Consider the following 27,841-nt stretch of genomic DNA (forward strand, 5'->3'; position numbering starts at 1 on the left):
GTAGTTGAAAGCACACAACAAAAATCTTAACACAATAAACTTGATATTTCAAAAGATAGAAGTTGAAGGCCTTGTTTCATGTGCTGTGAACTTTTTTGTGTGCTTTCAACTACTTGGAACTCTATAATTTTTCCTCCAAAATCTTGGCTTAAGGTGATTTGAACAAGAATGACATCCCAAAAACAACTTACAAAACGAGATATTTTATTATAATACAAGAATGTGCAACATGGAAAAAATCGTACACATAATAAAAAAACCTACCAAAGTCCTTAGGTCTCAAATTGAACACAAATTTACATTTGAGGTAAAAGTTCGATCGGAGTAGAGAACTTGAAGTCTTCCGGGAACAGTTTGATTGCGTGGGGATACATCAGTTTGTAGGATTGTCTGATTGTGACATCCGCCACACCTGCTATGTCTCCGATCTCCTTCTGACACTTTTTGTCGTCTGAGGCCTACAACCATAGAGAGGATCGTAGAAACATAATCAGAAATATTTTATACTACCATCACAATAATTCTGTAACAAGTTGTATATTACATCATCGATTTCTACAAAAAAATAATTTCAAAGCTCGCACACTGCTCAATTCGTTTGGCTATATAGAAAAGAAGAATTTTGTTTCTCTTGTGTCACATTTTTTTCCTGGACGAATTTTCTAAACGTTAACTATTTCCTCAATAACTTTCATGAACAAAATTACAGTGAGGCAAAATATTCATTGACGGACAAAAACACAAACTGAACAAATCATAGATTAAATACACCAGAATAATTGACTCTAGCGGAAGCCGAGAATGTTCCATTACCTGAGAGGCCATGTAGATAGCAGCAGCTGCTACAGAGATGGGTGACCGACCAGGCACAATATCCAACTCTACGGCCTTCCTGGCAATGTGTGTGGCTGCCCTCTGCACCATGTTGGGTAGTCCTACAAACATACATCACATTACACTACAAACCTCCAGTGACATTGCACATTATTGTCAATACTAAGACTAGCTAACTAAACGTTTTATTTAAACACTCAAATTTTATTTTTTAGTACTGACTACAATACTTGGAAAAAGGCCTCAAGCTTTAGATTATAACTGGGAAAAAATTACTGCCTAATAGTGATTCTTGTTTCCACCATCTTGGCATTCATCAATTTTTTTATAGATTCATTTAGCCTAAATTGTTACGATTGCAAACTTTGAATTTGATTTTGTAAGCTGTATAAACAAGCTGAAAAAACAAATTTTTTGTCGTCCGTTTAAAATTAACCCTTCTTGTCGTCCGTTTGAACCCCCCTTCTTGGGCGACTTTGATTAAAAAACCAGATATTACTGGGATTTTTCCTGGGAAATGAAATAATAGTCGAAAATGAGTGTGAATGGATATATGAACATTTTAAATCTACTTACTTAGCCTATACAGTTTAGGTTAATGAAATGAGTATGAACTATTGTAACAGAAAACTAAACAAAGGAGGTGACACACGGAACTGAACTCAGGAGGCTATACGCGGTGACAGCACCAGTAATCAAACTATTCATTAGCCGCAGGCTAACTATGTAATTTAATCTACATTGTCGAAACAGGCCAGTTATATTTTGTGTCCATCTATTTCATATTCATATTTGTGTTTTGCCTTGTGATTAATGACAAATCCCTTGGAACTTCACATTCCCCTGAACTTCACATTAACTAGCTGATGATGCCATCATTGTGGCAAAACATTTACTAACCTCCACATGTAATGTGTAAACAGATAATATGAAGAAGAAATTACCCAAATTAGAACAGAATCTTGACATGAAGTCTCCTGTTGTTATGAGATCCACACTGGTCTCCAAAGCCTTCAGAATCAACTTGAAACATCTTCCAATCTCCTTCTTACTGATCTTGCTGACAGCACAAATTTCCTGGTAAATTCATTAAGTTAAGTAACCACAAATAAAACTGAGTTGATAACAAGGTTGTATTTTAACCGCCAAATGATCTACCATAATTTCTACACACCAATAAAAATTGCACTGAAATAGTTTAAACCTCAAGTTTACCAACACTTGCATTTTAATTTAAAACTAATCACACCTCATTGATACACAACCTAAGACATATGAACTGTTAAGATTACTGCTTAGCGGTTATAGCAAGAATATATTATTTATTATGTATTTTTTGTTACTCTATCTCCAGAGTAAGTTTAAAAGCTACTATCTGGTAAATGTACAAAGACTGACTACTTGCGTTTGAGCAATGTTGCCAGCATACTAACTGGCAACAGCAGACTGGTCACAGTAGGCCTAACCGATCGTCAGTTTTGTTTAATATATAAGGCTGCTAATGACTCTCAGAGCAGTTTCTATTTAAATGTCGACTGGCAACTTGCTAAATTAATATTATCAAAGAATTGTGGACAGTTCAATTTCATAATACCGACCTTAAAAGTACGAGGAACACCCTCCTGACGACAAGCTATATACAGACAGGCAGAAGCGATCGCATCATTGGCTCTTCCCTTGAGATTTTTGCCGTCATGAACCTGTTTAAACAAGTTGTTTGCTCGGTCGACAATCGTCTTAGGCAGATTGATGCGGTCTGCCATGCTGTTGATCTCACGGAATGAGTTGATCAATGCTCTATCTGAACTACTCATCTGGAAAAAAATTGTTTTACATTAGTTAAAAGTAATTATCAAAGATGGCTGGATCCAGTTTTGAACCATGGATTACATTTTTTGACTTTTCAAAGATTTGAAACAGTGACCCTATGTTTATCCATTCAGCTAGGAAGGTATGTAGTAAATTATTAGTAGTGGAATGCATACAGCTTATTCAAGGATATGATCAATGAAAGATATAAGTTAAGATAGTTCTGTAAGTTGTAGACAAAAATCAAATACCTACAATATATTTTACAAAAACGATCAGGGAAGGAAATTATTTAAGGAAAAGGAGGCCTACTTACAGTACGACGATTTTGGTATTTGGATACACCAAATTCATCAAACGAAGCATCACCCCTGCCCGGTCCAATCATTGTAGAGAGATCAGATCCGTTCAACAGTGGGTTCTCAGGACCTCCAACACGAGAAGGGTCGACTCCATTTTTCTCATTACTGAAGGTTCGCCATTCTGAACCAACGTCTATCACACTGTAAGGGTAAGAAGTGTTATAGACTAATACACATAGCCCAACTAAAATCCTACTAATTCTACCATAGGAAACGACAGGTATATTCCTGCATCACCAAGTATATGTACGCTTCTCATGATTAAGTTGTGAATAAAATTATTATCTACCACCTACAAATTGTAAACTTTTAGCAAACTTACCGATCACCTACAACAAGACCACATTCAGAACAAATCTGATCACCAGCTCTATAATCCTCAATGAGGGGAGCGTCCGGATGCTGATTGCAGCATACTTTGTTAACATCCATTCTGAAAAATAAAACATTTAAATTAGCTTTTAACTTAGCTTGAATAAAATAAAATAAACTTATAGGCCTTGGCCTAATTATTCTCAACAATATTTGAACAGCATCATAGGCAATATTGATTAAACTTATTCGATTGTTTAATTCGATATATCATTTGGTTAGGTTAACCTTACCTAACTAACCAGGACGATATATCGAATAGGCTATAATCATAAGGCTATAATCATATAGCTTATCGATCAATATTTTCATTCGGTAGTTTGTGCCAACAGATATGGAAGTGTATCCCCTATACAACCGAATATGGTTTGAATATGCTATATTGCGTAGAATCTCATGTATTTTAATGAATTTGGCTTTGGTTTGATTTAGCCTTTAATTTGGCCTAATGCCTATTGACTAGGTTACCAACTAGGAAGGTGGACATAAGTTATTTAATTCAAAGTTACAAGTATAATAATCCCAAGTGTTTATTGCCAAATAAATCAAGGTCTAAAACTTATTGACTGCTCTTTATTTCTCGAACTAGCCTAGGGGGTACAGTTTCTTAACTGGGCTACTCTAATATCAATTGAAACTATCGATTCGATTAGTAAACCTTCATGCGATTTTAATTTCACCATCAGCAAGTTTGGTTGGTTAGGTTAAGTTATGATAGTTTTATTTTATAATAGATCTATTTTAAAATATCGATTATTAATCAATATTTTCAATTCGATAGTATCAATCAATATTAGCATAGCCCAGTTATGAAACTGTACCCAGCCTAGGCCTAGGTCTAATGAATGTGTTTATTGACTCTCTTACAAAGGCATTACTTTATGTTATCCTATTCAAGGCCAGTGGATTATTAGCATAACAGGGCCTAGGCCTATTAGAGTTTAGGATTTATGCTAATAGTAATGCAGAATCCTACCTGTAAGAAGCCATCGTAATCTTATTCAATCTGTTAGCCTATTTTGACTTTGAAAAGCACAGTTGCAAAACAGACTATAAAAACTATATAGGCTAATTTTTAAAATACACGGGAAAAAGTTAGATCTAAACAATTCAGTCTGAGTCTTGTACCAATGAAACGACACCGAAAAAATTAATTGCAAGTATTTGTTAGCATAATAACATAAACGCAAAAACACAGTTTTCACAATAAAGGTTGTCTTTCTTTGACAAATTGACAGATGGAGATGATCAGATGATATTCTGGTTGGTCGGTTTGTGGTATGGATGGTAATGGCATGACACCTCAGTCGAGTCTTTTTCTAACGTACTGGATTGAGTGACAGAAGTGTGTCGAGTGCCGCTGGAGCGTTTTGGTTCAATCCAGAGTGACTAAAACCATTGACTACGGAGATGTACAATAATCATAAACCATAGATTAATAGCTCAAGCTCAGTTAATCAATGATATAAGTTACTATTAGAATAAAATTGCATTCTAGAGTTTATGGTAAATACGAGGGTTGTTTTTTTTCAACCTCCGATAAGCTATGAACAAAAGACAAGCTCATATAAAACATTAAATTTATTACCAAAAGTTTGGTCCATTTATGGTTACTTTTTGACATAATCACCAAAGAGATTGAGACATTTGCTATATCTGTGCACCAGCTTTTTAATACCCTCTTCAAGAAAAGTGGCCGCCAGTACATTCAAAAAACAAAAAAAATCCAAAAAAAACAAAAATGTCAAAACAAAATAAAAAAGTCAAGAAAAAATAACAAAAGGACTTTAAAATTTCTAGAAATTCAGTAAACAAAGCAATAATGGTGAATCTGTGGTTTATTTAACCATCCTGTCAAACTGTTGAACCAAGTCATCTGAAACGACAGTAATGAGCTGGTTCAACAAGTTTGCAGAATGGTTAAATAAACCACAGATTCACCATTATTGATTTGTTTACTGAATTTCTAGACATTTTAAAGTCTTTTTTTATTTTTTCTTGATTTTTTAATTTTTTTGACATTTTTTGAATTTTTTTTGTTTTTTTGAATGTACTGGCGGCCACTTTTCTTGAAGAGGGTATTAAAAAGCTGGTGCACAGATATAGCAAATGTCTCAATCTCTTTGGTGATTATGTCAAAAAGTAACCATAAATGGACCAAACTTTTGGTAATAAATTTAATGTTTTATATGAACTTGTCTTTTGTTCATAGCCTATCGGAGGTTGAAAAAAAACAACCCTCATAGATCAATGTTCAAAACAATTTACACATATCCCGTGGAACTTTTTTTCAATCCTCAGTTGCAGTTTCTTTTAATATTGATTTTGGATAGAAAAGGGATATGTTACAAATCTGAGTTGTTACACTATGTAAAGTGTCAAAACATTGCAGCTATTCAACCAAGAGGGGGAGGGGGGTTTATTTGGCAATAATAAGTAATTCTAGTCATAATAGTAAAGATAAGATTCTTAAAACAGCAAATAGGAATCTACCACCAAATGTACAAACACTCCTAATGGAAAAAAAATTGCAAGCTATGGCCACCATTACTAAAATTTCTAAAAGAAACAGTTATCCAATTTTAATAATAGCCCAACAAGACATAAAAATTAAAATTCACAAACTAGCATTGTTTTGACATTTCAAAAAAACACCGGGAAAATTTACTTAGGAAGTAGTGTGGCATAGTTCGTTGGGCTGTTTGTACGTGGTTGTTTGGTTTTAAACCAAGCCAGCTTTTAAAAAGCGAACTAGAAGAAGAAGAAGAAGATAAGATTCTCTAAAACGTTTTGAACAAGGTTTCCAAGTTAGCTAAGTTAACACAGTTGTCTCCACACCACCTCATTACCTCCTCCTTTACTTACGACCAAATGTATTTAATAAGCAGCGTCAAAAGAATAATTATTGTAACATATTAGCAATATTTACACACTTCCGTCAATTCTGATTAACACCACAAATCCGCTTTTACAATCAAAGTAATGATAATGACTAATGAGTGATAGTAACTAACTACTTGAGTAGGACAATCAGTGGCAGGGATTGACCATTTGTAGCAGAGGAGCGTCGAACATTACATTAATTTACCCTACTACAGGTTGGGGCAATAATAAGGGCACCCCAATTTTCCTTCACTGTCACATGCTTATAAGTAACCTAATGTAACAATGAATGAACAGCGTGTAACATTAATAATTTAACTACTTTGTGTAATTTTAGTAAACAATGAGCTGTAGGGTTTGGTTGTTAACACTGTGATTTGGGGCCCATTTCATAATAAACTACAAGTTACAACTTGTAACTTGTAATTCCTATTAGATTTGCATTGGGCGATCAGCTGATTTACTAATAATATTAGTTTGTACTTTATTATGAAATGGGCCCCTGGCCGTGGAAACCTATTTTAAAATTACGTGCAAACACTCGAAGATTGTTTAGGACCACATTACATCCTTGATTGGCTTGGTGCTGTTCCAGATTGGAAAAATATAGGGAACCGGGTAAAACTATTTAGGATAACATCTTAGACCCTAAAATAATCAAAACTCTTTGTACACTAGCAAAATGTCAAAATATTGCCTAGTAAACTTTAAGTCCAAAAAGAGGCTTACCAGGAAGCTTTTACTTGGCTCTTTTCTTTCTTTGTGTGTTCTCAGAGAGAACCGTTCTCCCTTTATTCTATTTAGTTCAAAATTTTTCAAAGTCCCCAGAGATTTGTTTGAACTGAAAGCTAAGAGGAATAAAAATAAAATTATCCAAGAAATTAAAGTGATTTTTGAAGAAATGCTGAAATGAGTAACCGATGGAATTTTTAAGGGCTTACAAAGAAATGTCATGTATGTTATTTATTTGAAGTTCGCGAACCAGCACTATGGGAACGGGGGTTTATGGTGGGTTTTATGGGGTAAAAATTGATTTTTCCCATTTTTAACCCTTAAATCACAAAATATCATAATTTCTCCCCGAACCCATTTGTAAAGCTTAAAAAAAGAAATAGTTTTGTATATTGAAGCATGGTTGTATGCGCAAAACGGTTACAAAGATAATTTAAAAAATTGTAAATTAAAAATTACCATGTTATTCTTATGGAGAATAAACAACCTGTTGTAGTTTCCTTGATTAAAGATATTTTAACCAAATTTGGAATTTTTTTAAATTTAACACTAAGCAATCAACATTAACATTGCAATAAAAAAACACACCTCCATATGTCCCCTGTAGCAGCAAATATAAGTACTCACTAAATGCTATTTTTTAATAGGAAACAAATCTGACAATTTTTAGGTAATATTTTAGTAGAAATTCAGCCAGGTAAATGGAAATTCGCTTAGTCTGCAGGTTTGCTGCGACAGGGGTATTTATAAATCCAGGGTAAATAATATTGAATTTGACTATTCATTAATTGGGGTGCTGTCATTGCCTCACTCTGTATATCCCTCTAAAAATGGGGGGGTGGGGTTGATAACCACCATGCAAAACCTAGTTGTCTAATCGCCCCCACTTAAAATTTGTTAGAAAAAAAACAAACAAGAATAGGTAATAACACTTTCAAAGTAACTGTTTAAACTCATAAATATTTCTGTTAATGGATTTCAATTTTCCCTTTTGAACTAAACATAGTAAAAATGTGGTTAACAAGCTAAGGCTTAATATTAGGGCAGAGCTTGACAAAAATTACCGTGACATACAAGTCAACAGAAATTACTTAAAATGATCAGATAAGTTGTCAAAATGATATCATTATTCAACAATGTATTCTTCTGTAAATTGAATGTTAAGAAGACTATTTTAATCTTAGTGGAACTTTTACCTGGCCACTCTCAAAGTAAAAGTTACACTCATACCTCAAATAAAAACTACCTTCCTACAGTCATGACACTTTCAGTCTTTCAAATACAAACTTACCTCAGAGATTTTAAACCAACATAAAATTTAAGTTTAGACTATACTCAGTCATTGATCTGACTCAGAGCCCTACTGCACTAACAAAAGTGGTAATCCCGAGGCTGGCACATGTCCAGAACAAATAATAGAAGAAAATGGTTGATTATGTTAATCTTGATGGCCAATAGAATATATTGGTGCTATACTTTAAGGTTTGTTGGGAAAGAGATACCCTCCAATTATGGTTCACGTTGATTGTTTCAGTTTTTTGTAGTATTCGATTGCCCCACATTGGAAAGGTGCACCACTCATTTTACTATCTATCTTCATATGACCGAAATCATAGTTAATTTAAAAAGGGAACTGGACCATATACAAAATATCTTACGATAAAAACATTCAAATTTGAAGGTAAGCACTCTCATACTTGGGTACCTTGTCAGTCATATCAAGGTTTAGATTGTCAGATATGATGAGGCTATTTTTATACAAGATCCATAAAGAGACACTTCAGACAATTATTAGCAAATGTTAACTATTCAATTTAAATCATGTGTCTGTGTACACTAAAATAAAAATAGGAAAATATAATTTCACAGGTGGATGAAAATACAAAGCTGGATCTACATCAGTTTATTAGCCTCAAAAAATGTACAAAATGTGATTTTACTGGTTGCAAACAATCTCAAGATTTACTACCACAGCCGAAGAAATTGTTGTTGACGACGTAGCGTACACACTGAAGAATAGCGGTCCTTTCATGACGTATCTCATTTTGCAGGAGCTACAAGAGAAAAGACATGCATGAATTTAACAATCACATACAACAATCAAGACAACTGAACATTCGATTTTGTTAATATCAACAATTGAGGCGGATTAGTAAAATAAAATTTAAAGAAACAATGACTGTTGAATGAAATATTAAGCCAAACTGACGAGCCAATTTAAAAGCGTGTCGCTGGCTTTGGGAATATTTTTGAAATTTCTATCCGTATCGTAAAACTCACATATTGTATGGCTAATTTTATTTTAACCCTAGCAGTGGCCAATGGTCCTGGCGGGACCATTTCACCATGCACCCTTAGAATGGCCATGGTCCCGCCGGGACCATTTATGTCCAAACATTTTTTAACGCTAAAAACTAATTGATAACTATCTCTAAAGTGGATAATTCATATACCATTCGAAAGATGACATTCTAAACTTTAATTTTATTATATAAACGAACCTTCTAGCGTCAATATGTCAATGTTATTGCAATTTAAATTTGAATGAAAATTTCCGCGCGAATCTACTTCCACTTGTAGTGTTGCGTAAGCGCTAAAACACATAAAGTTTAGAAAATCATAGCGAGGTTAGTTTGCTCCCTATCTGGATGCGAGTTATACCACTAGATAGCAGTAGGGTTACTGAATATTTTGGCATAGATTATTTTATCAATACATCGATAGCAAAGAACATATGATTTTTAGAAAACTTGTAATTTCACAAAAATTAACAAATGGCCAATGGTCCCGCAAGGACCATTTCTAAAGTCGAAATATATATATAATGGAATATTTATAACTATTCAAATATAATATCCTTTTGTAGCGTAGGAAACGTAGAATAATTTAGTGTTGAGAAATGGCAGCCCTGCTCACTGTAATTTCTGTGTTCTGTCAGCAACAAAAGAAAATTGCCATCTGACCAAGTTACTCTGTTTGTTTTGTGCAGATCAGCTGACTACGTTTTGAAAGTAAATATTGATCGGCGAATATCTTGGGAATCATTCTAATTTCGGATATTGTAGTTATGTAGTGTTTTTTGTTAGTAATGTTTATGTGTTTTAGGCCTAACAGTAATCTTTATGCATGAATATAAACTGGAAAGTCTAATATCTGAATTTCTTTTTACATAAACGGTAAATTTTTAGTTTTTTTGTATCATAAACGGGTAATAAAAAATTTTTTACTGCCTACAATGTGACATATTTGTATTCCTTAGTTTATAACTTACAAGAATATGTGTACTATATTATTATCACTAATTACCTTACACGAGTTATCTCCTAGTTACTAATTATTCGTCTCACGTGACAAACCTTGCGATTTTTTGTATTTTCTTACATAACACATGTAAATAAAAATATTTCCCCCATGTGTTATACATTTCTATAAAGAGAATTGAATGTACTATAACATTTTTACAATATGTTTGGCCTACAAAAATCTGTAAAAATTTTTTTTACAAAAATGTCTTTGAATTTTTTTCTATGTAAACGCCAAACGGTAAATTTTTGGCTTTTTGTATTATAAACGGGTAATCAACATTTTTTTACTGCCTACAATGTGACATATTTGTATTCCTTAGTTTATGACCTACAAGAATATGTGTACTATATTATTATCACTAATTACCTTGAGTTATCTCAGAGTTACTAATTACTCGTCTTATGCGACAAAATTTGAATTTTCTTCATTTTCTTACATAACATTTGTAAAAAAAAATATTTCCCCCATGTGTTATACATTTCTATGTAGGGAATTGAATTTACTACAAAATGTAATGAATACAAACATTGATAGGTTGAGTCCATATTTGTAATTTTGACAGATTTTTAAAAAAAAGGTCTGCAAAATCGCCAAAATGGGTTGGCCATTCCCCACTTCTAACATTGGCCACTGCTAGGGTTAAGATAATATACAAATTATTAATGCCCTATAGGCCTAATGTAGAACAAAACTAGCAATTTTGAACCTGGATGTTTAAATACTTCTAACATAAAAACTTACCTTTTCCAAAAGTGAGAGCTGTATCCTTTTCATTGGTGGTCGAACTGGAGGTTTGGGCCTTGTGATAGTTTTTACTGCCTCGTTTTTGGATTTCACAGTTTTGTCCTCTTGAGGCCTGTCAGTTTGTGTATTTAACTTTGGGATCGGGGCATTCGTAGTGTCCTCTCTGTGAATAACAGTTTCCTCTGGCCCACTTTCTGGATTGTCTTTCTCTTGTGTTATTTCTTCAGATTTTATTATACCAGTCTCTTCTGGTCCACTATCTGAATCGTCTTTCTCTGGTTTGATTACGTCAGCTTTTAATCTTAGAAAACTATCACAAGGCAATCCTTGTTGGTTGAATATGGGTCTGTTTGTTTCATTCTTCGAAACTGTAGGAGCTGCAGGAACGTTGTCTTTACATTCATCTGTAAATAGTTTACTGTGTAAACACAAAGAATACGAAGACTAAGAATAAGCACTACAACATTAGGATCTAATGATGTACAGTCACTAATAATAATTTTCAGAAAATATACAACAAAATACGGAAACTGGTGCCAGATGTCTTCAATTATTGAGTTTTATCTAAAATGATGAAAAAATTTGACGAAGATTAACTTGAGTCCAGTTATACAGTAGAGTTCCAGTAATTCAAATACATTGAACCCAAATCTACAGGTTTTAAAAGAATTTGTAATTTGTAAACTAACAGGGAAGTGTTTTTCTAAACCAAACAATCAAGCACTTCCAAGTTTGAATTTGAGCGTAAAACTCTTTTGTATAGGTTTGATCAACCTTATCTAGTTTGACACAGGGAAAAAATAACACAAACTTACAAGTGTGACTCCCTCAACAACACTTACTTTACAAAACATTTTATCCAACTAGGACCACAATTCATTCTAAGGTTTGGCTAGACACACATTTTTGACAAAATAATCGTAGCGTTTTGTACCAAGGTGTGGAGTTCAACACCACAATAGTTTGAATGTCCCGCCGAGAAGGCAAACATACTTTAAGCCAAGCCATTGTACAACCGAGGACGGTGCTCGCGCATGCGCAGCGGGCACATCCGATCAGGCTAGAGAACCACAGTGTCCGTCATGCCGCATCCAATAAACTTATTCTTTGCATATTTTAGCCATCAACAACAACATAAGTAGTTTCTAACGTCAGTTTTTTAATTCCAATATTACTTCAATTAATACCTCATGTTGTGTCCGGTCACTTGATCTGTAATTATTATATTCGTTGAGGGATAATAGTATTTCTGTAGGGAAAAATTTATTAATTAGTATTACCAATCATCAAAGCTTGCTCTTTGAGCCTGTGATTCATGGTAACCTGAATCCTCTGATTAAATTTAAGGGTTCAGTCATCGTTTTTCAACATGAATGGTTATGTCGTAAAAGTCAATCAATCAACAATAATCACCAATTTGTAGCCTCACCGCCACAAGGGTATACTCAGGACTGGAATGACTAGCCAAAAAACATCCAATTAAATACAATTATTATAATACACCTTAGAAAACATCAGGCCTTCATAATTATTGAAGTAAATTAAATCTATGTTGCTTTGTTGTTTTAATGTTTCTTCATTACTTACTAAGAAGTACATAAAAATATCATAATCAATCTTTGTGCAAACATAAGAAAAAATTACCATCGGTGTCAGACCCATAATTCATCATTAGGGAAGCCAAAACACTGCTGAACAAGGGTTTGGAAACTGCCACATCTTGCATGGTGTTTGGCTCAGATTCATCGTCGCTTATATGTTTTTCTTCTCCAACACCCATAGGTTCATCGTTGACTACAAGGAAAGCACCTGAAAAGTATTATGATATGTTATAACAGGCAATTAGTTACCAATGCAACATAATAAAATCAAACAAAACGGCAACCTCAAGCATTTCCTAGGTTTAGGTGTAGTATTAGATTGTCTACAAATCGTAAAATATGTTAGACCTAGGTGGATAAGCACACACTTATTAGGCACACGGGGAAGCAATTATTACAAGGAGTCACAATAATGAACACGACAAACTACATCACACTAGAATATCGGTAAAAAAAAAACACTCATAAATATAAAACAATACAAATTACTTTGAATTACACAGTATAATATTGACTAGGCCTATATAACTAAGTATAAATCACTCGGCCAAGAAAATAGCAGGCAGAGACACCAGAGCAGGCAGAGGCTGGAGAGATTTAGCTTCTCCAGAAAATTTCACCATCTTCCATTGCCAAAACTGGGTTTCAATCATCATTCTAAGCTATAACTCTCAATCAAGATTGACTTAGCCTCAGGCCCGCTTTTATAAACGGGCAGACTGGGCATAATGCCCAGGGGCGCCGGTGGTTTAAGGGCGCCCGCTGGGTGCCCCCAAACCTCCGCCCGCCAGCACTAGGAAAAAAAAGGGGGGCGCTGCTCTTGGGTTTACCAAGGGCTCCACTGACCCTTAATGCGGCCCTGCTTAGCCTAAATAATTTAGGTATTTTAAAAACACATTTAGACTCAGATTTAATCTTCAGTTTATTTGAGGGGTAGCCTACCTACATATTTTGTACATTTTACTCACCAGTTCCAGGGAATTTGGGTAAGTCTCCCCTCCACGCATCTGGATCTTTCCACTTGGTTTCATTGTTAGTAACATGTTTGTCCCTTTGTTTCTGACGATTACCATCTACATTATTTTTGTTCTGGTTTCGCCGTCTCTTCTTCCGGTCTTGCCAACTATCGTGCCTCTTATCTGAAAAAACAACAAATTTTGTAAAATACAAGTGGTTAGATTTGAGGTATAGGAAGTAGGAAGGATAGTGTTTGCATAAACAACATATGATGAACATATGTCCATTGGATTAGGAAGGAAATGTAGTATAACAGAGTGATCTCTGTTGAAACAAAAACAGGAATCGTCTCTATTATTTTAAGATTTTGAGCATGTAACGATGCAATTAGTTAATGATAATAATTGATAATTCCTTGACTAGTACAGTGGTTTGGAACCCATCGTAAGCTGTAAGAAAAGTCTCTAAGGCAGTACGAACTATACAGCTGTGGTTACGACATCTTGCCATAAAAAGCAATTTGTTAGTACAGTAAAAGTTCATAGACCGGTATCTGCTGGTCCAGTACTATCTATTATCCGGTGTCGGAATACAGATAAAAAAGTTTTATAATGCTGTTTTAAGCCACCTTAACGCATTTGAAAAAACTATGGGAGCGATTGATTACACTGTACCCAGATACAAAACGGTATTATTATTACAAAGGATGGTAACAAATTATTATTTGGACAAAACTAACGATAAGAAAGAGATGGAAGAGGTCATTTATTATCGTAACTTGAATTCAACAAACTTCTCAGTGCAGATTTTTTCTTAAAAGTTTTAATTGATTGCGAATATATAATTTGTCAAGTGTATTTAATCACATTATTTATTATTTCTACCCTTATACCTAATTGTTTTATGCCTCGCTATTGTTTTACAGAAAGGTAGTTCAACAATCAGATAGTATGTATTTTAGGATTAATGTTCAATTTTATCACTAGAAAATTCAAACTTACGGCGGGAGTTTCCTTCCGTAGGCATTCTTTCACCGCGCTGGATCATTTCCGATTGTTGAGCCTCTTTCCTCTCCACATTTACTTTAGTAGGGTAACGACTGAAATGCAAACATACCAATCAGAATTATTAATACCCCTGCTGCAGCAAACTTGCCGACTAAGCAAATGCTGAAATCCCATTTGTCTTAATTGATTTTCATTCAAGTCTATTTAAATAACATTAGGTTTTTTGCTACTACCAGGAAACTAATAATGTGTTTTTTTAGTAAATTAGCTTAGTATAAAATATAAAAAATTTTTCAAGTTAGATAAAAATATTTCCATTCACAAGCAAACTACAATATTTTACACAAAAATAACATTGTAATTTTAAATTTAAAATTTTTTTGAATTTTCTCAGTTACTAACAACCGCGCAAAAACACTTTGATATAGTAAATTATTTGTTTTTTCTAAGCTTTTTAAAAAGGTCTAAAGAAAAATTGGAAATGTTTGTGTTTTGAGGGTCAAAAATGAGAAAAACAATTTTTTACGCCATAAAACCCCCCGTAAAACCCCATTCTTAAACTTGAATGAGTTAGGAAACCAGCAAGATCGGACCATGGATCTTGCTGGTTTGCTAACTCATTCAAGTTTATCCCACCTTATACCTTTAAACCAAATTTCATCAAAATCTGACAAAAATTACTCAAGTTTTCGCGTTGATGGACGTATATTATATACATAAATAAAAATTTGAGCGAATGGTGTTTTTGGCCTCTGGGTATATCACAATGAAAAAGTAAATCCGTCCCGGGCCTAGGTCTTACCGTGCTGCCTACGGTAATAGCTACTTCCCTAAAGGGAAATTTGCTAAAACATGGAACTTTGGCTAAGAACAAAAACCAGCACCAAACCAACCAAGTTTACCACAGTCAAAGATCATCAAGGTTTAAGCTAAGGTTTTCTCAGGAAACTGGTACCATGGTGGTTAGGAAAATCTTATACAGGGTGGGAAAAAATGTCCAGGAAAGTTAAATATTCCAAAAAAATAACACAGAGAGAGCTTGGCACAAAGTTACTGGGCATCAAAACAATTTTAACACTTTATTCAGTGTTTTTCTACTTCCTCAGGCGGACTTAAGTCAGAAGAAAATCTTTAAAAGTAAGGATAGGTTGATATGCACATTAAAATTAAAGGTCTTTGTTAGTCAAATACAATGCCGCAAACCTAAACTCATAAGAACAACGGAGTCTAAAATGGCAGCCAAGATTACTTAAATTTGCTATTTAGAATTTTTGAATGGCGACAATTTTTGACTCAGTTGTTCTTTTATTTATTTAAAGCCTAGTGACCAAAAACAGCTGGATCTTGGTAAGAACCTTAAAAAAATCTCTTGACATTTCTCAAGATCAAACTGGTAACCCCACTAATTACTCAGCGAGCCTAATGAACACTTGAGTAACCAACTTTTTATAACCAAACACTAACCTCAGTTAGTCTCCGTCCGACTTTTTCCAAAACTCACCTTTTTCTAGCAGCGATCCACTTAGCAACCTCCTCTGGGCTTTGAGAGAAGACAATACTCTTGTACAGCCCTGTGTCGTGTTGTAACTTGACGTGTTTATCCACGACCTTCGGATGAGCAGTAAACACACACCCGTCTCTTCCGCAGACAACATGTTCCGCAACATGGGCGTCCAGCAGTTCCTGGCTTTTGAAGGTACGATCACAAGCTTCACAGAAAAATTCACCCTAAAAATCAAAATGAAATGTTACAAACTCGATCGTCTTGGAATATAGGGAGAAGGATTTGGAAAACAAACACCTAACTGGGCAACAATTGCTTTACTTATTGGCCTTAAACAATCTACGATATAAACTAACATAATTGGAACTAAAATATTCATATTACTAAAGCTTAGTTGCCAGATAATACTTTTAAATGATGTGTTTCGTGTAAAAAGGATATTATGTTATGTTTGTTAATAAATGTTTTCAGTGGATATTATTATGGTACCTACCACCACTAAGAGTTTTATTTTTTATTTTTATAGGAAAGAACCAAACCCTGGCCTTATCAATATTCAATGTCAACCTGATCATTGAATACAGAAATGAAAAATGGGTCATTACAGTGGCCTACTAAGGATGTTATATATATATTTTTTTAATTCTGTAAGTAATTTTATTTATGACCAGACATGTTCATCACAGCATTGTATTTTTTTAAGTTAGTTATCAGACATCATTATTATAGTTTGGAGTTATGAATTAAATCGTCACACTCAATACTTCAATGCTTAACATTTCTTTGTACCCATGGGCACAGAAAAAATTATTTTCGGCCAATCCTTGATCGACCTTACCAAAACAAACACACTCAAGCAAGAATTTTGTCTTAAAGAATAACATTCTAGCTGAACAAAAAAGTTGAATAGCATCAATGAAATTATCTTTAGAAGACTAATATGAGATTGAATTATACAAAAATATTGTTAGGAAAAATTTAAACTAAAAAAAAACTGATCATTGAAATAACCAGTAATGATTTTTAAAGTTAAAACTTTTGAAAAACAAAAATATGTTTAATTTAAACAAAATATACTTTTATAGTTACCTGGTCATCCAAATACTCAGCTATCTGGTGCCATTCCGTCAGGAATTTCAAAAATTATGAAACTTTACAGCAATCAAATTGTACAACAGAATCCAAAATTCCGTTGCAACAGCTTTAACATAAGACATTGAAAAGTTTTTGTGATCTTGTAAATTAATTACTCTTTCAACAGAATGGTATCTCTGTTGATGAATCCAAATGGACTGAAATGTATTGCTAGAATAGGATATACGCAATGGTGTCCATTCGTATCACCAATGCTTTCTATAAAATCAAAATTAATTGTAATGATAAGTAAATCCAAGACATTCAAATTGAATTTAGCTTTAAAATCAGTACAAACAACAGTGATTGTAAAACAGAAACAAATTATACTTTGAAAACTTAATGAATTTTGTAATTTGAAAAGTTTTCCCAAAGGATTTAATCTTGAAAATATTCAAACTTGAAAAAAACATTTTGCATGCTTATCTAGTTTCATGTAGTTAAAAGTTTAATACACTTTTAGTTTAACATGTCTATTAGCTGTGGAATGTAATTATATGATACATTTTTGTTTAGTAAATTATGTCCTTCTGATTTGATGAACTGTTGATTTGATTTTGTATTATTCGATAATTTACAGGAAAAAGTAGCCTACTTGTTCAACGCTGAGTTGTAGCAACTGTACAACAAACATTAAGAGATTGTACTGGGATTTGTTTAAAATTTGTACAATATTTCCACTAAGACAGACTATAAATTTTAAGTTTAAAGAGTTTCATTTTTTTTCGGTACAAAAATGTACGCCTAATTTATTGGTTTTAACTGCCAGTGGTTGGAAATGAAAACTGTGATTAATACAAATTTTACAAGCATTTTGGGAATATGGGACATGGGTGAATAATCAAATCCATCAAAAATATATTAGATTGTCTACATGTATTTTACTACAATTAACAAATCTTATCGGCTTAATTTACAATGAGATTTTATATACCCTGAAGATATTTATTTGTACTTATTGAGATTGTGTTGGATTTCAGTTAATTTTTATAGCTAAACCAGTTATTAACAAAATTTTTGCCATACTGCAGCAGAAACAGCCGTTAAAGGGGGGTCTACATGCAAGGATTTTGCGAACGTTTTATCTGCGCAGGTAAAACGTTGCAGTCAAGTCGTTGCAAAGAAATGCGTCCACACGGTACAGGTTTCAGCTACAACTTTTAGTGTAGTTTTGTGATAACTTTCAGTGTATGTGCATGTAATATCATGGAAGATGTGTTTCTGTGGTCGATTTCTGCAGCCAGTGTTACAAGAAAGCAAAGAAATAAGTCTGAGAGACTACGGCGCTCACTATGGTCAAGACGTTGGTTACTAAAAAGACAACCAATTTCATAATAGTATCTCTGTTCACATTTGAATCTACTGCTTTGTATTTTTCAAAAGTATCTAAGTCTTTTTCTTATCACAGTCACTATGTTCCTTACTCTTGACCCTCCATAAATTAAGGAAAACATCTGTACAGTTCGATGAATTCATCAATAAAATCACAGGAACATTGGTGAAGATCTGCGATCGTAATTAAAAAACACACTTATACCTCTTGACAGCACGTGAAGACAACACTACATATTGGGGTTTTGAGTGTGAAGACGGAGTTGAAACGGATGACGACTTGTCTGAAAACGTTGTCAAAACTATGCTCTCCCCAATAGTTTTATCGCTCCGTCTCTCGTCTCCGCGCAGTTCTCAAAAATGCACAGTTTTGCGGTACACACGCAACGATTTGACTGCAACGACTTACTTGCGCAGGTAAAACGTTCAGGTAAATCCTTGCGTGTAGACCGGCCTTTATACATGCGTTGCGGGTCTAAAGTAGCTCTTTTCTCCCTAGGGAGTAAAAAGTGTGTTTAGAGAATGCCCCGGAATGAAGAGAGTAGGAGTTTGTTCCGTTATTTATCCATGTTTTAAACATTTCTGGGGATTAAAAAATAAAATGGTCTTTTCGGTTAAAATCACAGGATTTACTCATATTGAAAAGTACCCGTATTAGCAAAATTGAAAAGAATTTGGAAGTAGTTTTTTGGGGTTATCTTAACATGATTGTTTTCTAACATGGTTTGCTGGTGCAATATGACAAAAAAGTCTATCACAGGGGCAAAATGTATCTTTTCAACCCTCGCTCATTTTCCAACTTCTGCTTTGCCTCGGTCATTAATCTTGAGCTGTGATCGAAAAGAGTAACTTTACACCCTAGTGACGAAATATACTATTACGTATCAGCTGTACATCAACTGTGCAAAACTTTGTTAAATGGCAGTGAGTGGTTCTCATTTGTACTTTAGACATACCGTTCATTCACAAGTAAATAGGTTGATACATGTGTGTAATAACATGTCGAATAATGTCCGTATCTTGTCATGTATTTTAGTTATTTTCAGCCTTATTATTTATTGCAAAGGCATCTAGCTAAAAATAACTTTTGTTAAAATTTTTAAACAAATAAGTCAATATATAATAAGTTCAAAGTCATTAAATGTAAAAGATTATGAACACACTGCATATAATGGACTGATTCACAGAAGAAATCCAGTAAAAAATTTAATATAGTACTTCTAAATAAAGAATTGTAGAAGCCCTGAGTCTACAACTGATAAATATACTTGTTTAACACATTGAAATGGTATTTGATTTTTTATATGAACAAAACCGCAATTCACACATTTAGTTTTAATACTAAACAAAATATCATCTGAATTAATTTAGAACTGAAATAATTTTCAATTCTTCTATTATTAACTATATTATTGTAAAATTAAAAATACAAAACGATGCTTTACTTCACGTCATTTCAGAATTTTCGAGTATACAACAAACTGATTAATTATTAAAATGATTAAATGTTATTTTATATTAATAAGAACACAGTACACACACATAGTTTTAATACCTCAACTAAACCACGTATTGTATAAATTAGGATACTTAAGAACAAAAATAATTTTCCTATTTTGAACTATAATTTTTTTAGGTTTATAAATAACTGAGGTAGTTCTCAACTTACACACAAAGTCAAATGCTAAAATCCTAAATGGCTTGATTAAACATTAAAATACTTTTAATTTTCACAGTAACAGTGAAAATATATATTTAATTAAAACACAGAAATGATATTAGAAACCATCAACTACATTTACGAATGATTACATCAACCCTTGGCCTTTAAAAGCAATACTTCACATCATAAGCAATCCACAGTTAAAACTAGATTTATAGATAAATCTAAGAAAATCACTTTAATTACTTCTCCTCCGTTTTATCCTTTGGGCGTTGCTCCAAACATGATTTGATCAACATCCTGCAAAAAATAGATTATGTTAGTAAGATTTCAAGATGGGTAGAAGATTTAGAATACAGAAACAAATCAATGAAAATAATTGACCTGGTCCTAATTACAGAATCATAAACAAACTAGTTGTACAATGCATATGTCTGCTTGCAATATTGAGCGGAACAAGTTATTATTATTTCGTAATTATTATTAGTTTTTTAGAGGCTAACTGTAAGAAAGGACCATGTGGTTCTAAGTTCGCCTCAATAAAGAAGCATTTTCATTTCAACAAGTTTATTAATTTAGGAAATGTAACCACAAATTGATTGTTCCCAATAAACTCGGGTTCACATAAATGGGAAGTATAATTACAGTACCCAAAGTCAATGGGAGGTCTACATGCAGTATCTACAATGATACAACTGGTTCACTTCTATGGAATATCTAATTGCAGTATCTAAATTCAATGCTGCATATGTTTCACATAAATAGAAAGTCTAATTGCAGCCAATGATCTGATTCACGTAAATGAGATGTCTACTTGCACAGATTTTGAATTCATTAATTAGTACATCTGGTTCACGTGGGTAGGATGTTTAATTGCAGTGGTACACATATGGTTCACGACAATAGGACATCAACTTGCAGTATACAAAGTCAATGATGTATATCTGTTTCACGTCTATGGCATTTCTACTTGCAGTATCAAAAGTCAATTTCACATCTGATTCCAAGTAAAATACCCCCTCTGCAGCAAACCTGCAGACTAAGCGAATTTCAACTTGTCTGATTACATATTTACAAAAATATTTCCATAAATAAGAAATATTTATTCTGAATTTAAATAACATTAGATTTAACGAGTGCTTAGGTTTCCTGCTACGGGGAAGGTAAACAGTGTTTTTTGACCAAACGTCAATAGTATATAGGATGAAATAAATAAATTTGCCAAATTTAATCAAAATATAGGCTATCCATAAACAAGTCAACTACAACAGTTTTCATTTTCTCCGTAAAAATAACATGGGAATTTTAAATTTGTCCTTTTTTTAATTTTCTCCGTAACCCTTAGGTATACAACAATGCTTCAATATACTAAATAATTTCTTTTTTTAAGCTCTACAAAATGGTTGGGAAAGAAATTCCAAAATTTTATGTTTTTAGAGTCTAAAATGGGAAAAACCCATTTTTACCCCATAAACCCCCATTCCCATGGTCCGATCATGCTGGTTCGCGAACTCGTTCAAATGAATGTAGGTTTACACGTTTATACCAAATTAAAACAAAATCGGATGATTTTTTTTCGCGTTATCGTGCTAACGGACACACACACATATATAAAGGGTGTCCCAATAAGAACGCCGGATTTGAAATGTTAACTAACCATATATTTTCATGCTAAATTTTCAATATGAAACATGAATCTTAAAGCATAGTATCTCCGATTAGTAATTGAGTATTATGTCTTGTAAGTGCCAACCTGCTAAATACTGACAGGCCCGACATCTCTTAACAAAGTTTTCCATCACTTTTTCACACACTTCCTGTTGAATTCCATTAATGGCACGAAAAATTTCTCCTTCAAGTCTTGGATTGGTTGAGGATTATTGGCGAAAACAAGCGACTTTAAATATCCCCAGAATAGAACTGAGCCCATTTATTCGAACTTATAAATCAATCTTCGGACAGATGGATCATTTGGTGCATTGTCCCGGCCGTAAATAGCGCGCAGCTTCCGTACTTGTAGTGCACTTTAACTATGACCACGCGTTGGTCCGTCGTGTAGCGATTCATGACTACAAATGGGACCTAATACTGATAACATCGCTGATAATTTGGGAATTCCTATTGAAATACAGATAAGGATAAGACGCTCCTCAAATCCGGCGTTCTTACTGGGACACCCTTTATATATATAAATATGGCCAATATATATATGAATTTGAACGGATGGTGTTTTTGGCCCCTGGGGACCTCAAAACAAAAAAGTAAATCGGTCCCGGGTCCACCCTTACCATGAGACTACGGTAATAGCTTATTCCCTATGGGAAATTCGCTAAAAGGATGTCTACTTGCAATATCCAAAGTCAATCGGCACATCTGGTTAAGTGAATGGGATGTCTCCTTGCAGTATATAAAGACAATGGTACATCTGGTTGACGTAATTGGGATTTCTACTTGCAGTTTCCAAAGTCAATGGTATACGTGTTTCATATAAATGGGATGTCTATTTGCAGTAAGTCAATGGTGCATAGGCTCTATATAGTTTTTCATTTAAAGGTTTTTCTGTAGTGGATTGTGGGATTGTGTTCAACGCCAACGGCATTGATCCAATCGTTTTTTACTTTTGTTCTGTATTTGTAATGTTCTTGTTTAAATTGCTTGAAATTTGTTACGACTCTTGTAATTACGGTTTTATTGTTATATTGCAAAAGCTGTCATGGCAACCAATTTACCCAGAAGGCCTGTGTTCAATTTCTAAAAGGTTAAAATTTACATAGGGAAAATCCCCTGTAGTCTGATTTGTACCATTTCAGATTTATACCTTCTCGTCGTTGTTTACTACGGCTGACGTAAATTTTGAATGGATCACTTCAGCCGTTCAGGAGGAGTATGTAGAAAACAAAACCAGGAGTGTGGTATAAGAGCTTTGCTTGCTCTACGCAAAAAAACAAATTAATATTGAGTTACCATTTCATCAGATTACAATAAATTCAAGTTTATTTATTTATATTATTTATAGTTTTGGGTAGGCTTACCTATATGTATTGGTTAATCAGTGGCAAAACCAAAGTTGAATATTAGCGAAGCCAAACATAATTTAAAATAACAGTTCAAGTTGCTAAATGTTTGTTAGAGAAAAAACAACAACAGCTTGTCAAAAGTTAACATCAAGCAAAACAGGCTGCCTGAAAAAATTTTAAGTTACCAGTTGATGAAACTAAATATCAGTGACATTAGGCAAGACCTGAGCTAACGATTGCCTGCTCTCAAAATATGTCCGCTCTCTCACTAATTCTGCAATTAATTATTAAGCCTAATTTATTTTGTGTCTACGCCATTAGCATTTAAAAATTGTTTAGTTAAGGGAATGGTGTAAACCTTTATTAGTATCTAACGTCAACCTTTTATTTAGTTAGCTATATTAATTCCAATGAAAAATTACATCTTACTCCAGTAACAATCACACAAAGAATGGAACCAGCACTGAATTAAATCACAGTCTGCATTCTTTCAGAATCGTGCAAAAAAGGCAGGGTCTGAGAGCTTTTTTTTTAGGTTTGATTTTTTCTGTGACTAATAGGACCTTAAAATGTAAAACCGTTACTTTTCACGACATCGGTGACCCCTTAGTAAATCAGAGACTTTAATGATTTCCGTGACTGGTAGAAACCCTGTAAATACAATAACACAGCACTCCTACTCAAAGTGAAAAAATTCAAAAGCAAACATAGTGGACTCGTAAAGCTAAACGAAGGTGTATATTTTCAATACATAGGCCTAGGTAACTAATATCATACCACATTAAAAATAGCGGGCAATACTTACAGCTTCAGGATGAGATCCCACATACTCCAACTTGGCAGTGTTAGTCATTTTACCAACAAGTATTCTTTGATCTTTGTAAGCTTGCCAATCACTTTCGGTTTTCTTTTCTTTAGCAGTTTCTAACAGCTGATATTTCTTTTGTATTTCGACTTTCAATGCTTCCGTTACCCACGGTTTATTCAGCTCCATTTCCTAAATTATTAATGGACCAATAAAAAACTCAAGATCCAAACGTTAGGACCATATACGAAAACTAAACTGCCTTTTACTAGACCGATTATAATGATTATTAAATATGCATTAAGGTGTCTACGAGGATCATAGACAATGTTGTAGCTGCTGACAAATTGCTTTGAAATAGTCTACTATTTTTCAGTACAGGATTAGGCTTGGATATGACATAATATTGGTTTTTAAAGAGTTTAAGGGGGTTCTACTCAGTCAATTCAAGATGGCGGCTAAACATGCTACTGTTCCTGAATATGCCTCTACGGTACAAGCTCTCAACATTCTAAATTTAACTAATTTGTTTCCAATGATTGTGTGCTTGTTGTGCTCATAACATAGCCTATCAGAGCTTGCAGTGGGTGGAGTAAAAATAATTTTCAACTATTATTTAGAAGTTAAAATTCAACAATTGCATATGGAAAAGACTAATTTAGCCTACAGATTTTCAGAATGATTAAGTAAACTTAAAATACCATACTTAAAGAAACAATTATGAAGTTTTAGTTCAACCAGTGCATAGTTCCTTTGTGAATATTATACACTGTATTTCAACTTGATTAACACTTTAATAATGCCAGGAGGTTTTTTTTGTAGGACCATGTTTACGTGGTAAACAGCCGGCGGGTGGAACCCTCTTAACAAGATTTTGTCATTGCTTTTCAACTTTCGAGATTACTCATTCAAATTGTATACTCTTCGAGCTTGGGTTGTTGGGCTTACTTTTGTAAACATAAAAAGAAATAGCCTAATTTACGACCAGCAAATGAGGTGACCGAGGGGATTTAAATGATGGAAAAAAGGTAAATGGGGTTCAAAAACTTTCTTTGACTGTATGATTTTCCATACCTAAAATACACAAAGGCAGTATCCATTCATTGCCATAATAGAGGCACAAAGCTTGTCAACATTATTTGATGAAAATTCCCCTATGTTTTAACATTGAAGCCGTAGGTTCTGATGATGCCCCTCCGTCAAACCAGTTGTTAATCTAAAAATCAATAAACTTATGCCCTAATTCATTGTCATAACTTAAGCGGTGAGTTTTGAACACCTTAGACCCTATACCAGCAACTTCTGGTCACACAATAAGTTAGGCTATGGATGAAATTAATTCCATTTCCATGGTACCACCAATTCAAACCTTGCCAATCTGCACTAATTTAAGTTACTTAACTTCGTCCAGCTTGACTTATCCAAATGGATGTGAAAATTCCAATAAATCAACATTAAGTTAAGCCACCTTGTCCAAACCATATTTTGGAAGAGGGAAATTAAGTTAAGTCACTGAACTAAAATAGCCTAAACATAAAATTAAACTAGGCTACCGTAATTTAAATTAAAGGCCTTTTTTAAGTGTGTGTTTTAGGAAAATACTAAGTACCGGTACCGTAACATAAAGTCTAGCCTGTATTACCGGTACTTGACAACTGGGCAATTATTTAGTATAGGTGCCTCCAAAGGAATTTTCTATTTCGATACTTTTTAAGTTTTTTTACCTCCTGAATCCAAATATACCATTATTTGTCACAACAAATAAATACTATTGAATATATCACCGTTTAAAAATACAACTTTTGTATAAACAAAGTAGCAAGGATAAGATTTACAAGAGGAATGATCTGAGACTAATTCCATGTATAACTTAAACTTAGTTCTTATTTAGGAATGTCAAGGTGGTGGGTCGAGCTGTTAAACGTATTTGGGGGCTGTATTAAGTGTTTTGAAGTTAGGTTGGATTAGGAAGAGTAGGGTTTAGGTTATAATGAATCAAGTTGTTGGTTTAAGCTACCTAAAGACTGTTTTTATACAATTAAAACCCTGAAAAAACCCTTCAAAATAGCATTCATAATAGTGTTTTGGAGTGTTTTTATGGGTTTTGATTGTATAAAAACAGTCTTTAGGTAGCTTAAACCAACAACTTGATTCATTATAACCTAAACTTAAACTCTACCTTACCGGTACCTAATCCAACCTACCCTACCTTCAATGAATAAATACAGTCACAAATTCACATAACTTAAAGCCCGGCCGACCACCCTGACATGCCTTTTCTGACATCAAAAGGAGTTTGCTGACGTTCTAGAAGTTTGGTTCAAGGTTATGTTAGAACAGCAGCACCATTTTCTTACATAATCCCATTGTAGACAATTTACTATGAGGATTAACTTCTTATATTGTGATTCCACTCTAGTAAATGTTGCCTGTCTTATACCGCACCTTGTTTAAACATTGAAATACATTTCGACAGCTAGGATCTTACTTAATATTCAATTGCTGTGAAAAATAACTTGGTGGGCCTATGTATTCCAGTTATACTTAACTTTTAGATTCATGACGTAAAAAACTAAAATAAAGTTTAACATCAAAATTAAAAATTTGTTTGGGGACATCTAAGTTAGGCTACTAACTTAGGCCTAGGCCCTACTATAAATAATTACCGACAGCTGACTGGGAAACCAGGAGTTTTAAGAGAATTTTGTTGACTGGGAAAATGTCCATGAATCATGCAAGAAAAATTTGAAATTTTGGAATGATGGCTAAAAGCATTAGGCAAACGTCGATTCATCACACGACACTACGTTGATTCTATTTTAAGTTATAAGGTCATTGAGAGTACGAACACAACCACAGGAGATAATTAGGTAGCCTATCCATGTAACTTAGGCTAAGTTAGGCCTAGGCTTGACTTAATATTTGTTAAGTTAATTTAGAACTAAGTTAAAGTGAACCAACACTAACTTAAGTAACTCAAATTGTGAGACTAACCTCAGTCTTCTCTTTCCGTTTGGGATTCTTCTTTGCCCGTCCATTGGCAGTAGGTCCCAGCCTCTTCACTCCTCTTCTCGCAACACCTCCTCTCCCTCTAACAAAGGGCTGGCCTGGATGCATTGGTGGAGGTCTTCTGAGTGGTGGCATGGGGGCCATTGGCAAAGGTGGCATTCTAACACCAGGTCTATGAAGCATCGGAGGTGGAGGGAGTGGTCTTCTACCCATGGGAGGAGGTAAATCTCTGGGAGGAAGAGGGGGACGATGTGGTAGAGGTAATCTTCTTGGAGGTAGGCCTAGTGGAGGTGGAAGGCCTAGGCCAGGTGGAGGTGGTGGAGCTGGACCCATTCTGGGAGGTGGCAATCTAGGTGGACCTGGCCTTACTGGATGTCCTCTAAATGGTCTACCTCTATGCATTCCAAATGGAGGCATGATAGGTTCAGGTCTCATATGCATAGGCATCGGTCTCCCCATTCCTCTGCCTGGTGGCCCTGGTCTCGGCATACCTCTTAACCTTACCATGTCAGAAGCTCGTGCCTTAGCCTAACTATCCGAGGAAACAAATACCTTAACAATAGTTTGTATATTTAAATATGTAAAATTAATATTAAAATACACAGAAACAAATTTTATGCTTGAGAACACAACGAATCTCACACTTCACAATAACTGATCAAATAAATATAAAACAATGGTGAAGCATTACATTTATTTACTAAAGGTTAACAAGATGGCGTCGTTGACTGTCGTTGTCGTTCGTCGTGCCAAGCCAAGCCAATGCCAAA

General features: G+C 34.1%; 2 protein-coding genes across 2 annotated transcripts; both read right to left on the reverse strand.

Moving 5' to 3' along the window:
* Positions 1-202: 202 nt before the first annotated feature.
* On the reverse strand, positions 203-4,634 carry LOC129000757 (transcription initiation factor IIB). The gene is made up of 7 exons (XM_054427742.1): positions 4,354-4,634; positions 3,328-3,438; positions 2,960-3,146; positions 2,433-2,648; positions 1,779-1,911; positions 814-935; positions 203-458 (listed from the first exon to the last, which is right to left on the reverse strand). Exons 1-7 carry the CDS (start codon positions 4,365-4,367, stop codon positions 297-299), a joined length of 945 nt encoding a protein of 314 aa, XP_054283717.1. The 5' UTR covers positions 4,368-4,634; the 3' UTR covers positions 203-296.
* A 4,251-nt stretch (positions 4,635-8,885) lies between these two features.
* On the reverse strand, positions 8,886-27,781 carry LOC129000916 (FMR1-interacting protein NUFIP1-like). The gene is made up of 7 exons (XM_054428000.1): positions 27,057-27,781; positions 16,109-16,335; positions 14,602-14,699; positions 13,612-13,782; positions 12,687-12,851; positions 11,040-11,446; positions 8,886-9,046 (listed from the first exon to the last, which is right to left on the reverse strand). The coding sequence occupies exons 1-7, from the start codon at positions 27,576-27,578 to the stop codon at positions 8,948-8,950; spliced, it is 1,689 nt and encodes a 562-aa protein (XP_054283975.1). The 5' UTR covers positions 27,579-27,781; the 3' UTR covers positions 8,886-8,947.
* Between the last annotated feature and the right edge of the window lie 60 nt (positions 27,782-27,841).

This window comes from Macrosteles quadrilineatus, unplaced genomic scaffold (genome assembly GCF_028750875.1).
Source record: "Macrosteles quadrilineatus isolate MER2022 unplaced genomic scaffold, UCM_ALF_1.0 Scaffold_8__2_contigs__length_117827958, whole genome shotgun sequence".
Taxonomy (NCBI): Eukaryota; Metazoa; Arthropoda; class Insecta; order Hemiptera; family Cicadellidae; genus Macrosteles; species Macrosteles quadrilineatus.